The sequence below is a fragment of the Macrotis lagotis genome, chromosome 5 (genome assembly GCF_037893015.1).
Source record: "Macrotis lagotis isolate mMagLag1 chromosome 5, bilby.v1.9.chrom.fasta, whole genome shotgun sequence".
Classification (NCBI taxonomy): Eukaryota; Metazoa; Chordata; class Mammalia; order Peramelemorphia; family Peramelidae; genus Macrotis; species Macrotis lagotis.
In genome coordinates, this window is record NC_133662.1 from 2,028,511 (window position 1) to 2,044,554 (window position 16,044).

The 16,044-nt window shown below is 36.1% G+C and overlaps 1 protein-coding gene across 2 annotated transcripts in view; it reads right to left on the reverse strand.

Moving 5' to 3' along the window:
* The window catches only part of MAPK14 (mitogen-activated protein kinase 14), a 91,030-nt gene that overhangs the window by 28,466 nt on the left and 46,520 nt on the right, over positions 1-16,044 (reverse strand). For both annotated transcript variants that reach the window (XM_074236428.1, XM_074236427.1), the window contains exons 3-6: positions 11,852-11,910; positions 2,266-2,377; positions 1,354-1,383; positions 923-970 (exon numbers count right to left, since the gene is read on the reverse strand). In XM_074236428.1, coding sequence (XP_074092529.1) covers positions 923-970; positions 1,354-1,383; positions 2,266-2,377; positions 11,852-11,910 — 249 coding nt within the window. The remainder of the gene's footprint in view (positions 1-922; positions 971-1,353; positions 1,384-2,265; positions 2,378-11,851; positions 11,911-16,044) is intronic.

Here is a 16,044-nt window from a genome sequence, read left to right on the forward strand (position 1 = left end):
CCCCCCCCAAATCCAATTCATGTGCTTTTCATGGCATCTGATGTCATGGTCTTCTTCAAGAACAAAGGACAAATATCATCATTACTAGGAAGGAACATAGTTCATTAGAGGAGAGGTTTCAAGTTCTACCTCAACATACAATAACAGTATGATACAGGACAAATAATTAAATCTTTTAGTGTTATAGGCTAGAAATGTAATCAGGAAATATATTTAACAAAAATAAAAATATCATAAACATGTATGTTTGTGCAGATATATATACACACACACATCTGTATGTATATTGTAGTTTTTTATATGTAAGTCCTAAATATGTGTTAGTTACCTATCAGACAAATTTTAGGCTTCTTTTGAATGGAATTTTTTTTCTCAGAGATTTGTTAGTAATATACAGAAAGGCTCAAAATTTTTGTAGAATTATTCTGTAAACTACTAATACTTATGCAGATGTCTTTCATGACATTTCTCTTCAAAAATAGCCAGTTGCTTCGCACTATCTACCCTGGTAGTAACTGTTAGAATTAGCATATGAACCCAAATCTTTTGGCTACAAACTTATAATTTCCTCCCATTCAACAAAACATCTATATCCAGGTGACAATTTTATTATATTCTATTTCATGCCCATTGTCACCATCATTACCAAATGCTGCTATTTTTGTCATTGCTACAGATAATTCCTTACTTCAAGTATTTCCTTTTTTTTTTTTAGAAAAAAAGTATCTGGTATCATTTGAATTATTATAAACAGATTAAATTCTGTGATGCTTAAAAATTTCTGGATCTAATATTCTTGGAGAATAGCTTTAAGTTCATAGGAAAAAAAAGTTGTAGCACAGTAATCCATTTCACAAGATTTTCTAGATGAAATGCATAGTCACAAATTAAAGCCAACTACATTTTACAATCTTTACCTTACCTTAAGCTCACAGTCTTCATTCACAGCTAAATTACTAGGTTTCAGGTCCTAGAAATAAATTACAAATAGATTAACTTTATTTTTCACTATAATACCCTGTCTGAAGCTTATAGGTGGGAAATCAGCCACTGTTAATCTTTCACTTTTACTGTAACTTGTTAGCTAGAATGACACATTCCAGCCATATGAAATAAACTTCATCTTATAGCCAGCTGCTAATTCAAGTTGCATTTAAGTCGCATGAACTATACAACCATCTTCTCATTAGTTTAAGCCTAGAGAAATGTTAAGAAATGTAATATCATCAATAACAATTTGAGGTCTACATAAATGGCACTATATTCTGATAAAGAATCTGGCTAAATCTAAATATTCCTCCACTCCCATTATGTTTAATCAAAGGAAAAAAAAGAGTCAGTTAAAATACTTACTCTATGTATAATGTCAGCTGAATGAATATACTGTAGGTGAAAAGAAAAACATGTCAATCAACTACTAAAAACAACTCCTCCATCACATTCTATAATATCAGTACATAATAAGCTATACAGTCTATAATTCAGATTTTATTTGCATCACATCTTCATGAAAGCAGACTTGCAATTACTGACACTGGGCCTAAAAATAACAACAGAAAATGTAAATAATTTTCTATTACAACATTATGAATATCTCTGAATTCTACAGTCACATGATTTAGGCATTTTCATTACATAAATACATACATACATACATACGTGTGTGTGTGTGTGTATATTTCCCTTCTTTTCTTCCTTTTCAATTTCTTTCTTTATTTTTCCAGCTAATGTAACCGTAGTTTTCAATAAAATTTAAAAAAATATATTTTTCTACCTCCTTTCCTTTCCTGACAGAAAATAGTGCAATACAGGTTCATATCTATAACAATACTAAACATAGATTCATATTAATCATGTTGTGAAAGAAGAATGACATATGAACAAAAGAGAAAAATTAGAAAAAATACATAATTCATAAGACAACTTTTTTAAAAAACTGAAGATAGTACACCCTGGTCTGTATTCCATAGTTACTACTCTGGATGTGGATGGTATTCTTCATCACAAGTCTTTTAGTACTGTCTCTGATTACTGTACTGCAAAAATGATCAAGTCTAAAATAGTTGATTATCATGATATATATTTTAAAAATTGTAACCTAGTTTAGCTTGGAACTCATCAGGATACTAAAATGTTCCAAATTCTAGAACCGAAAGGGAGCATCCTCATGGAATGCTATATCAATTCTATTATCTATAGGTTTATTATGGCATCCCTAAGATTATTTCAGTGCCACCTTAAAGATCACTAGTGCTGAAACATTACCTTTAGGCCACGGAGAATCTGGTAGATAAGAAACTGTACATGGTCATCAGTGAGCTTTTGACATTTCACAATATTGTTCAGATCTGCCCCCATGAGATGTGTCACCAAATATCTAGAAATTACAAGAGAGAAATTACAATGGTCTGGAATCCCCAAGAAGGGTCTTATCACCAAAGTCGCAAATGTTTCTTGTTGTAATATTATACTCAGCTAGATGTAGAACAAGCTAACCTGACAATTATGATCAATCTACCATTAAAAACTTCATATAATCACCACCACTCTATACTTAGCCTTCATGGTAGAAGTCACTTTTCAACCTGGCTCCATGTAGTACTTATTTCCCCAGTTATTTCATTCTTGCCTAACCAGTCACCAAAAAAACTGGGTGGGGAGAAATAGAAGTTTTGTATTCATATTAATTTATCATCAGAATGTAAGATTTAGTTTCTAATAAATGAGTATAATGATGAAATACAAAGTTTTATAGTTTTATGTATGGTTTTTATAATCTATATATTGTTGGGGGGGGGGGGGTTAGGTTTTTGCAAGGCAAATGGGGTTAAATGGATTGCCCAAGGCCACACAGCTAGGTAATTATTAAGTGTCTGAGGCAGGATTTGAACTCAGGTACTCCTGACTCCAGGGCCAGTGCTCTATCCACTGTGCCACCTAGCCACCCCTAATCTATATAAAGTTTGGTTTTGGTTTTTTTAGGTTTTTGCAAGGCAAATGGGGTTAAGTGGCTTGCCCAAGGTCACACAGCTAGGTAATTATTAAGTGTCTGAGACCGTATTTGAACCCAATTACTCCTGACTCCAAGGCCAGTGCTCTATCCACTACGCCACCTAGCCGCCCCTATATATAGTTTCAAATCTATCATCTCATTTTTACCTCATATCACTTAAAAGTCCCTAAGCTGCAGGATGTAAAAATGAAGAAAAATTTTTTTAATTTAATTATTTTATTTCCCAATTATATGCAAAATATTTTTGGAATTTTTTTTTTAAATAATGAGTTCTGGGGGCGGCTAGGTAGCGCAGTGGATAGAGCACTGGCCCTGGAGTCAGGAGTACCTGAGTTCAAATCCGACCTCAGACAGTCAATAATTACCTAGCTGTGTGGCCTTGGGCAAGCCATTTAACCCCATTTGCCTTGCAAAATCCTAAATAAATAAATACATAAAAATAATGAGTTCCAAATGCTCTCCTATCCCCTTAATAGAGAAGGCAAGCACTTTGACATAGGTTATACAGATGAAGAAATGATTTTAAAACAATCACATTGTTTAAAATTTTACTTCTCATTTAAAAATAAGCAAAACAGAACTGTACAATTATGGCATTCCTGCATTTATTTACCAAAGAATATAGACATAAAGATGAAAGACATGTTTTATTATCTAAAGAGGAAGTGATCCATAGAGCCACTAAACATTTTTCACAGAGGTCTCTTAATAGATGTGGTCCTTGTTATGAATTTTGCCTTTGCAATAAGACTATGGACATATCACATTCAAGTCCAACAAGTTTACCACAGTCAAGACACGATGGGCTTGCCCCACTCAATAATACTATGCTATTAGAGAGATAATATAAAATCCAAAACAGCATGGAAAATGCTGAGTGAAAAAAAATGTTTATATATTCAGATACACAGAATCACTCAATTAATTCCCACAGGTCAAATATCAATTTATAGTGCAATGTGTAAAAATTGGGTTCCTTTTATCAACAGAAGTGACTGTGAATTTATAGATGCATAAAGATAAAGTGACAAAAGAAAAAACCAAAGTCAATAACAAACACCACCATTTCTCCCATTATTTTTATTCATCCTCTCCCAAAAATTTGCTATTTATTTTAGGAAAAAAAATTTTATTTTGAGTCTGAATTTTCTCCCTCCCTCATCCCTTTCTCACTCATTGAGAAGGCAAATGATTCACTTTATTCTTAAGTTTATTTACTTCTATTTGAAAGAGAATTTTGATTAAAAGACTGACAATGGATTTGTTTTTTAAATCCCACATAAGGAGTCTTTAAGATATTGCAAAACAAAAGGATAAAAAAAATGATAACTTCTAGATATGTGACAGGATAGGGGACTGGACCTAAGATTTCACTGGTATAAGAAAGCATCTTTCATTGTTTCAGGTTGGCACCTTTTCTACATCTTACGGCTTTAAAGATCTATCAAGTGCACTGACAGATTAAGAGATACATATGTCAGGCAGAGGTACGACTGGATTCAAGGCCAATTCTTTGTCCACTATAGTAACTGTTCTAATGATACTTAGCAAAAGAGCTAAAGATTTCACTGCAACAAATATTAGAACTACACCTGCATAAGAAACAAAGGCCACAGTGATCTGTGATGCAGACATAAATGCTTCACCCAGTCATAGAGTGGCATGTCTCAGACCAGTTCTCCAGAATTCAAAATTTAAAGATATTAAGAGCATCTAGACCAAGTGTTCATATAAATCCCCGTGGACTGCATATTAAGAACAACAAATTATTATTATCTATATTGTACTGTAGTTCTATTTTTTGTTAAATATTTCCCAATTACATTTTATCTAGGTTATGCAGGAATGGCCTAGCCAAGTTTGACGTTCTTCCCTAATGTAATTCAACTCACAAATGAAGGGGAGACTAAGAGAACTTAAAGCATTCTTTCTAATAAAATAATAAAAATCTAATAAACCAAGCCAATTTATAAAAAGTACTAATCACATCAGAAGATTTACCTATGGTCACCAAACCTTTAAGAGTCAGAGACAGTATTCAAATCCAAAATTTGAAAGTTACTGATCCCTTAATAGTTTCTTTGTTCATCACTGAGTTTTTCCAATACTGTCAGTACCAAAAAGATGCAGACAATGCTTGACCATATTACCCTAAAACTCCACAGGGTATTTTTCAGAGTTGACACTACACAAAGACTCATAAAGATTAAATTCAGTAGACCAAACCCTTAATTTTCAAGAAAAGGAATCTGAGGTTAATAACAATCCCTTGATAACCCCTGAAGGACCTTCCCTAAATCTGAGGGTTTCCAATATGCCACCAAGGAAGAGTGGAGGACCTGAGTTCAAATACAGCCTACTAATGAAGAGGTTGGGTCAAAGCTAAAAGGAAGCTCAGCTGATCTAATGTCTAGCGATAAAAGGAAAGTCTAATACTGTGAAGAACAATAATACAAAGTAATCTGGAATGCAAGATCTATCACCAGGTAAGCTGGATGTGGTCAGACGATGAAAAGATTAAAATCGACATCTTGAGTGTCAATGAACTTAAATGGACAAGAATGGGTGAATTTAATTACATGTACATATGCCACTGTGGACAGCAATCTCTTAGAAGAAATGGAGTAGGCTTTATAGTCAATAAAAGGGTATAATTTTTAAAATAACAGAATGATATCTGTGTGAAACCAAGGCAAATGGTTCAATATCATAGTAACACCAGTCTATGCTCTAACCATTGATACTGAAGAGGCCAAAACTGGTCAATACTATGAAGACCTACATGTAGAACTAACACCAAAAAAGGTGTCACATTTATCACTGGGAATTGGTGTACTAAAGTAGGAAATCAAAGGATTACTGGGTTAACAGGCAAGTTTGTCCTTGGAGTACAAAATAAAGCAGGTCAGAGATATGAAGAAAACTCACTGGTCATAGCAAACACTCTTTTTCAACCAAAATGCAACTTTGCACATGGATACCAGATGGTCAATACAGAAATCATTGAAGATGTACTTTACGGCCAAAGGTGAGAAGCTCTATAAAGTCAGTTAAAACAGACTGTGGTTCAGATCATGAGATTTTTATTATAAAATTCAAACTTAAATTGAAGAAAGTAAGGAAAATCATCAGACCATATAAGTATGACTTAAATAAAATCCTTTATGAATAAAATGAAGGCAAGGAATAGATTTAAGGGATTAGATCTGGTAGAATGCCTCCCGAAGAATCATGGACAGAGATTTGTAATCTTGTACAGGAGGCAGCAACAAAAAAACATTCCAAAGCAAAAGAAGAGCAAGAAAGCAAAATGGCTGTCTGATGAGGCTTTACAAATGGCTGAGAAAAGGAAAATAAATGGAAAAGACAAAGGGAATATCCAACTAAATGCAGAATTCCAGGGAATAGCAACGAGAGATAAGGTTTTTTTAAATGAGCAAAACTAGCATTCAATATGCCAGTTTGGAAAACTCAATACTGGTCACCAGATTAGAAGGACAATAAGGAAGGTTGAAAATACCAAATATTCATACATTAGTAAGGTTATGCTTAAGATTCTGCAAAAGATAGGCTTCAGCAGTATGTGAACCAAAAATTACCAGATGTATAGGAGAACAAATTGCCAACATTCACTGGATTAAGGAGGAAAGCAAGAGTTTCAAAAAGACATCTACTTCTGCCTTTGACTGTGTGGATCACAACAAAATGTGGCAAATCCTCAAAGAGAGAGGAGTAGCAGATCATTTTAGTTGTCTCCTGGGTAAACTCTATGTGGGCCAAGAAACAACAGCTGGAACCAATCCATGGAACAACTGATTGGTTTATATATTGTCACCATATTTAATTTATACATAAAGTACATCATGCAAAATGCCAGGGTGGACGAAACAAAAATCAGAAATAAGGTTCCTGGGAGAAACAGTAGCAATCTCAGATATGCAGATGATAACACTCAGATAGCAGGAAGTGAAGAGGAATTAAGAAGGCTCTTACTGAAGATGAAAGAGGAGCCTATAAAAATCTGCCTTGAAGCTTAAACTCAAAAATACTTAGATCTTGGCAACTGATCCCATCATTTCCTGGCAAATAGGGGAGGAAGAAATGGAAGCAGTGTCAGACTTTATATTTTTGGGATCAAAGATAACTGCAGATGACAACTATAGATATGAAATTAAAAGACATCTGTTCTCTGGAAGGAAACATGGTAAATCTGAACAGTGCACCAAAAAAGTAGAAATATCACCTTGCCAACAAAAGCCCATAAAATTAAACTTATGGTTTTTCCGATTGCAATAAATGGCTGCTGTGAAAGTTGGACTGACTATAAGTGAAGCTGGGTGCTACAGAATTGATGCTTTTGAATTGTGGTGCTAGAGAAGACTTTTCAATGAGCCTTGAACAGTAAGGAGATAAAATCTCTCAATACTTTAAAAACTAATTCAGGTTATTCACTGGAAGGTCAAATACTGAAGCTGAAGCTTAAATTTCTTTTTAAAGAAAGATTTTATTTATTTTGAGTTTTACAATTTTTGAAGCTTAAATATTTTGACTATATAAGAAGTTCAAATTCAGTGGAAAAGACCCTGAGTTGGGAAAGATTGAAGTCAAAAGGAAAAGAGAATGGCCAAGACTGAAATGGACAGATAGTGTAGTGAAAACAATGAACGCAAACCTAGACAGACTTTGAAAGACAGTGGAGGATAGAAGGGCTGGGGTGCTATATCCATGTGGTCACAAAGAGTCAGACACTACTGAATAACTGAACACAACAACAAATTAACTCAATTTTCCGACTTAGAGTCATAGTACATACTATTTGCTACTTCTGGATTTAAAAAGGCTGGGGCAGTTATATGGTACAATGGATAGAGCACTAGCCAGGGAGTCAGGAGTTCAAATAAAGCCTCAGGCACTTAATTATTAAGTGTGACCTTGGGCAAGTCACTTAACCCTATAGCCTTGCAAAAAAAAAGCCCACAATAACAAAAACAAAAAAGCCAACTAGACAGACTACTCTATTTTTTTTTAAAGAATATCCCAAGTTGGTCACTTATTGTATAAGTAATGCAGGACAGCACATAAAGTCAATTCAGAAACTTCACAGAACCATATACTTTCAGGTGTCAAGTATGGTTGCAAAAGGGACAAGCTATACTTAGTCCTTGTCACTGGTAATGAAACCTCTTCAGTCTTCCTATTCAGACCCAACCCTCCAAAAGGAGGAGCCAGGACCTATGGAACTGACCCTTGGCCAGGACTCCATGGCTCTATACTTCTTCCCCCTTCAAATATTGATGGCAGGGGAGGCTAGATGGCACAGTAGATAGAGCACTGGTCCTGGAGTCAGGAGGACCCAAATTCAAATCCTACCTCAGACACTTAATAACCTAGCTGTGTGAACTTGGGCAAGTCATTTAACCCCACTGCCTTGCAAAATAAAAAAAAAATGATGGTAAAGAAAGACAGAAATGGATGTGGGATCAGAACTCAGTGGATTATATTTAAAAAGCAGTTTTCAAGGGAAGGAACTAAGATGGTTGCATGAAGGCAGAAATTTCCAGAAACTCGTTCTGCAGAAAACTCCAAAAGCCATCAAATTATGACTCTAGCCAAAATTTAGAGTGGTAGAACCCACAGAAAGACTGAGTGATACAATTTCCCAGTCCAAGACAATTTAGAAGTTTCTCAGGAAAGGTCTGTTTCACCAGGACCGGAGGCTGGTAACACAGCCACAGCACAGGCAGACTGGAGCAAACCAGCTTCAGCCTTCCAGAAATAGCCTTGGGGAACCTGGGTCTGTGGCAGAAGGGGTGGTTTCTAGACCTTCTAGCCCAGGGATCACCTGGGATAGCTTGAAGGGATGGTGAGAGAACTCTGCCACACCAAAATGAGCACAGAGCAGAGCACCAGCCTCAGAGCAGCCCTGCAGTGAGAAACTGCAGCAGGAATTGGGGAAGACACCTAGCACTTCTGGAGCTCCCAGCCCATAGCTGTTAAGGGGTGGGGGAAGACTGCAGAGGTCTCTCTGCTCTCCCTGGAGCAGGACTCAGCTGTTTGCCCACAATCAGATCCAGGTCACAGTTTGAGCACCCATACTACCATAGTCAAGCAGGGACCCTCCTCACAGCTCCAGGGCAGAGGGGAGGGCCTGTGGTCATCCACATACCAGAGCACAGGCAAAAGAACAGTCACCTCTCATAAGACTTTGGACAAATTAAGGTCTCAGTAAGATGTCCCCAAACCCCCACAAAGCCTTGAAAGTATGGTAAATCTGTCATAGGCTGAGGAAATAAGAAATCACAGGAAAAAAAAGAATCTAACCATAGAAAATTACTTTGGTCCCATGGAGGACCAAAATACATATTCAGAAAATGATAAAATTGAAGCTTCTGTATCTAAAACCTCCGATAAAAACAGAAATTGGGCTCAGGCTATGGATGAGCTCAAAAAAAGACTTTGAAAAACAAGGGAGGTAGAGGAAAAAATTGGGAGGAGAAATGAGAGTAATGCAGATAGATCATGAAAATCAAGTCAACAGTTTGGTGAAAGAAATTAAAAAAAAAAAACTAAAGAAAATAACAAGTTAAAACCAATTTAGGACAAATGGAAAAAGCAACCCAAAAGGTAAATGAGGAGAATAACTTAAAAAGTAGAATTGGGGGCAGCTAGGTGGCGCAGTGGATAGAGCATTGGCCCTGGAGTCAGGAGGACCTGAGTTCAAATCCGACCTCAGACACATAACAATACCTAGCTGTGTGTGACCTTGGGCAAGTCACTTAACCCCATTTGCCTCGCAAAAAAGTGGCGGGGGAAGCAGAATTGGCCAGCTAGAAAAAGAGATTAAAATGCTCTCTGAAGAAAATAACTCCTTCAAATTTAGAATGGAGCTAAAGGAAGTCAATGACTTTGCGAGAAATCAGGGAGAAATAAAATTATACCAAAAGAACCAAAAAATTAAAAGAAAATGTGAAATATCTCACTGGAAAAATAACTGACCTCAAAATAGATCCAAGAGAGATAATTTTAAAATTATTGAGCTACATGAAAGTCATGACCAGGAAAAGAGCCTAGACTTCATTTTTCAAGAAATAATGTAGCAAACTTGCCTTGAAATCCATAATAGAAATTGAGAGAATTCACAGGTCACCTCCTGAAAAAGATCCCCCAAAAGAACCTCCCAGGAATATTATAGCCAAATTCCAAAACTCCCAAGTCAAAGAGAAAATACTAAAAGTTGCCAGGAGCAAACAATTCAACTACTCTATAGTCAGGATTACACAGGATCTGGCAGTATCTACATTAAGGGCTCATAGGGCTTGGAATATGATATTCCAGAAGGCAAAAGATCTTGGTTTACAACCAAGAATCAACTACCCAGCAAAACTGAACAGGGGACTTTCAAACTTATTGAAACAACCATAGTTGAACAAAGTTTGATCTTCAAGTACAGGACTCAGGTGAAGCACAGAAGGGGTGAAAGAGAAGGACTATTTATGAGGAACTTAATGATGTTGAATTGTTAGTATTCCTGTATGGAAAGAAGACACTGACAACTCATATGAACCTTTTCATTTATAAGAGAAGTGAGAAGGAGCATTTATAGACAAGGCACAGGAAGGATTTGAATATAATGGCATAATATAGTAAAAAGATGAAGTAAATGGGTGTGAAGGGAAAGTACTAGGCAGAAGGGAAAGGAGAAGAAGAAGGAGCTAAGATATTTCACATAAAAGAGTCAAGAAAAAGCTTTTGCAATGGAGTGGAATGGGGGAAGATGAGGGGGAATGAGTGTGCCTTCATTTTTTTTTTTAAGATTTTTCAAGGCAGTGGGGTTAAGTGGCTTGCCCAAGGCCACACAGCTAGGTAATTATTAAATGTCTGAGGTCGGATTTGAACCCAGGTACTCCTGACTCCAAGGCCGGTGCTCTATCCACTGCATCCCTAGCCTCTCCGTGAGCCTTCATTCTTATCAGAAATGGCTCAGAGAGGAAATAACATTTACACTCAATAGGGTATAGAAATCTTTTTTACCCTAGAGAAAAATGAGAGGAAAGAGATAGGAAAGGGGGAATGGGGAGACAGAAGGGGGGAGAAGGTAATAGAAGAGAGGGAAGATCGTGGGAAAGGGTACTCAGATACACACTTCTGAACAGGGACAGGGTGAAAGGAGAGAGAGAGAGAACAGAACAAATGAGAGAGGGGAGGAATAGAGTAGAGGGAAATACAGTTAGTAATAGCAACTGTGGGAAAAATATTGAAGCAACTTCTCTGGGGACTTATGGTAAAGAAGGCAACTCATCCCAGGGACAGAGTCATTGGAATCTGAACACAGACTGAAGTACACTTTTTTTCCTCTCTCACTATTCCTGAGGTTTTCTCTATCTTTTGGTGGGGGGGCTGTTTATGTTTACTCTCACAACAAGATTATTGTAATAATATGAAATAAACCAAAAAAATTTTTTTTAAAAGAATGTGCTAACCAAAACACACACACACACACACACACACACGCAGTTTTCAGTGAAAAGGACATCTGATAAGACAAGGGGTTGCTGTAGGGACTGATCAGAAAAGATATCCTTTCTTCTCAAGTCTTTTTCACTTAAAATTTATGAATTACTTCATTTTATTTTTAAAAATACGGTGAATTCCAGTTATTAAGTTAAAAGGAAAGTGTTGGTAATATCTGTCAGTATTTTCTTTTCTCAAAGAGTTAGGCATAACCTGAAAAGTTTTTTGAAGTTTTAAATGCTGCTAAATGGTAAGGGACTCATTGGAAAAGAAATGTTGACCTGTCTGTAGCCAGCAAAAGCTAACAAATTCAAAGCATTTACTCACACATCATTGAATTCCTCCAGAGACTTTGCAGGTGTGAAAACATCTAATAGGCCAATCACCTGTAAGGAAAAAAAAGTCATTAAGTTCTCCAAAATAGAATCCCTTCAACATAAGTTTGTTATTACATCATGTGTCAGAGGCAGAACTTGAACTGGGGCTCACAAGAACTGAAGCTGTGTCCATGGCCGCTCTCAGGAAGTAAGCAGAACTGCTACTTATTCCAAATTCCTACCCAAACTTTGGTCCAATGATTTAAATATTGACCTTCTTTCCACTGTAGGGTCTTTGTGACTTCAAGACCTGCCCTTGGATGCACTACATTATATAGTCTCTAACTCATTTCAATGAAAACTTTCAAATTTCAGCAACTAAGATTTTTTTTACCCAAATCCTTTAATTCATTTCAACAAGCATCAAGTGCTTGTACCACATAAAAAATAGTTGCAAGATGTTATAGATATAAAGGCATAAACAAAATAATTCATAATTCAATGATCTCAACTCCTCTTCTGTTTCCTTAACTCCTTTACCGATACTACTTTTATCTGTTTGCTCTTCAGAAAAGGCAGCCTGAACACTTACAAAAGCTGGGAGGTGAGAAGATTTACTTGGAGGACTTTTAGGTTTCAAACAGCCTTACTTGTTTTTGTCTCAAATTTCTAGCACCTTGAAATTGCCAGTTGGCAAAATACTTTGGCTATCTGTCACACCTTACATTGTAACTTGTCAACCTTCTCTTTCTCTATCTTTTTTAATCCTGCTCTTTGAAAGTTCAAATAGGGGGTCTAGTCCTGGACCAGAAAGTTTCTGGAAGTTAATGCTAAACCTCAGTGCCTTAGATTGTTGGGAGGACACTACTCTTCCATCCCACATCTGGAAGATGACTCAGAGGCCCCAAAGGAAAAAAAAGTTTCTGCTGCAAGAACAAGGGGATAATAGACCATGTTTGTTCCAAAAGACTGCAGTAATAATGGAGATGAGAACTGCTGCTAAGCCTTAAGCTACAGGTGGTAAGGGAAATGACAGATGCCCAGTAAGAAGCAAGTCCAGGGAGTTCAGCAGTCCCTCATGACCAGTATAAGCTATAAGTCCATTTAGGTTGTGTATATTTGTGAAAGAGTATACCTTAGATTTATATGAGGAAGTCTTGTGGTTTCTTTCTTTCTTTTTTTTTTTTGCAAGGCAAATGGGGTTAAGTGGCTTGCCCAAGGCCACACAGCTAGGTAATCATTAAGTCTGAGACCGGATTTGAACCCAGGTACTCCTGACTCCAAGGCCGGTGCTTTATCCACTACAACACCTAGCCGCCCCCAGTCATGTGGTTTCTAAGTCCTACTATGGCATCCTAGCAAAAGTTTTTGCTTTTTTAATAATTCTGTTTATTGGCTATTAAAAGTAAGCACACTGATCAGAAAAAAAATAATCCATATGAAATGCACATTATTGTCTCTGCTATTAAAAGACTTTCTTGAGACAGGGGGTTATGCCCTTGATCAATGTAAACATTAAAAAGGAGGGTTCAATCTTAGGGTATACATGGAATGAATGGTAAGGTTAAAAAATAAAATGAAAAAATATTGTGTACATTTTACACACACACACACACACACACATGCAATTTCTATTTTTCTTTTCTCTTAATGTAGACTATCAAATGTTAACTGATCAAAATTGTCAGGACCTAAGAGTGTTAGCAAACACAGCCAAATTACTTTACTCCATTCCAACCCCAAACTATATCTTATCTATACTATTTATAGAGAGCTAGATGTGGAATGGATAGAGAAGTGGGTTTGGAATCAGGAAGATTCATCTTCCTAAGTTTAAATCTAGTCTCAGACAATAGTTGTGTGATCTTTGGCAAGTCATTTAACTCTTTTTGCTTCAGTTTCTTCATCTATAAGATGAGCTGGGGAAGGAAATGGCAAACCACTCCAGCATCTTTGCCAAGAAATTCCCAAAATGGAATCAGAAAGTCAGACATGACTAAAATCAAATGAACAACAACAAAAAATTATCTTGGATTCAAATTCATAGTTCAACATTCCTTATCAGACCTTCTTCCCTCAGAAAGGATAGAAAAACATTTGGGTTTTTATTTAAGGGTTAATAATTAAGGGTTTTATTTAAGATATTATTAAAGAAAAATTATTATCTTATTATGATAGATTTTAATTTCTAATTATTATTAGAATAATCCTCTAATCCTAAAAACAGATTTAAAATAAAATTTCAAAGTTTGAAGGATCCTCAGAAATGTAGTACAATCCCTTTATTTTTGTTTTTATTTATGTTGCTTTTTTTTTTTGGTTTTTGCAAGGCAATGGAGTTAAGTGACTTGCACAAGGTCACATAGCTAGGTAATTATTAAGTGTCTGAGGTTGGATTTGAACTCAGGTCTTCCTGACTCCAGGACCAGTGCTCTATTTACTGTGCCACCTAGCCACCCCTATGTTGATTTTTTAAAAAATCAGTAAGTATTTATTTTCTCTCCCTTTTATATACTTCCTCTTCCTCTCCCCTTGTAACAAATATACATAGTCAAGAAAAACAAATTCCCACATTAGCTATGTCCAAAAATATTGGGACAAAGAAGTTAAAAGTGATTTATTACAGTTCCTGAGCGGCAGCCTAGACTTAAAATTCTTCATTCACCCCCTTTCGACTTAACACTATTTTAAATTACATATATGAATCTAACTATAACTGTTATTACAGAATTTAGAAATCTTAATAGTTATGGAAGTAGTTCTGTAACAGCAAGTCAGGTGTAAAGAAAAATAAAGGGCTATTGTCTAATCACTCCACCTGCACAACCTAGTTAGCTAGAAGAGAAACAGGTGCTCTTTATTGAGCAAAAGTGGGGGGGGGGGGGAGTTATCCCTATGGTTACTTCTCCGGAAGACTAAGTGATGGAAACCAAAAACAAAGGTTTCCAGGCAGGTTGTGCTGGTGCTGGTGATGATGCTGATGCTGATGTAGTCTGTGGCAAGCCCACAAAGGAATGAATGAATGAAAATGGCTTTAGAAATAAAGATTCATAGCAGCACCAGGCAAACCCTTCTTAATGGTATCTAAAATTTGAGAGAATATCACCGAAGAACTTTATAAACTAACAAATATTTGCCTTCCTCAGGATATTGGAAGAATTCAAACATACTTTTTATTGCCAAGAATTCTGAACATGAACAAGGGAAGAAGCTGTGCAAAGCTGAATATTACTGCAACTGTCTCCAACGTAAAAGTACTCATATGGGCAATTTGTACATGTGATCTACCTTAAATCCAGAACTCCATCTACCTTAACCATAACGCACATAAGGAGCCTTAAGCTAAAATTAAATTAAAAAGGAGATTGAGTGGTCACAAAAACAATACCCTGCTCTTTGATTTATAGCAGAGAAATAAAATCACCAAATCAAACCAACATTTGTGTGCAAAATCGAGTCCAGGATTAAGGAGAACAGCAACAACTAACAGCAATATGTCATCAATAAAAATGTGAAAGACGGGAAAAAAAAGTTTTGGTTTTAAAGTTATCCTTTAATATACTGAAAATCATTATATGGAAAAAATTTATATTCAATCTTTTTGTTTTGTTTTGCAAGGCAATGGGGTTAAATGACTTGCCAAAGGTCACACAACTAGGTAATTATTAAGTGTCTGAGGCCGGATTTGAACTCAGGTACTCCTGACTCCAGGACTGGTGCTCTATCCACTGCACACCTTGTTGCCCCAGCTCAGTCAATCTTAAAGACTTCATTGGGTAGATGACTTAACATGTAAGGTAAATAGAACCAGGATTCATAAAATGCGACAATAATACAAAGGAAGAAAACATTGAAAATTTTTGATACAACTTTATAGTGAAACACATCTTCTACTTATAGGCAGATGTAATGAACAATAAATACAGAATGAAACAGTCACTATTTTAATTTGGTTATCTAAATTTGTAACAAAAGAGAAAATGTTTCTATGGGCTAAGGGGAGATCATAAAAGAGAAAAGGTAGTAATAAAAAAAGAGAATGGAGCACCAATAAACATTTCAAAAAAATTTCCATTAAGAAATAATGCTTTGAGGGCAGCTAGGTGGTACAGTGGAGAGAGGCACAACCCTAGAGTTAGGAGGACCTGAGTTCAAACCCAGTCTCAGACAGTTAATAATTACCTAGTTGTGTGACCTTGGGCA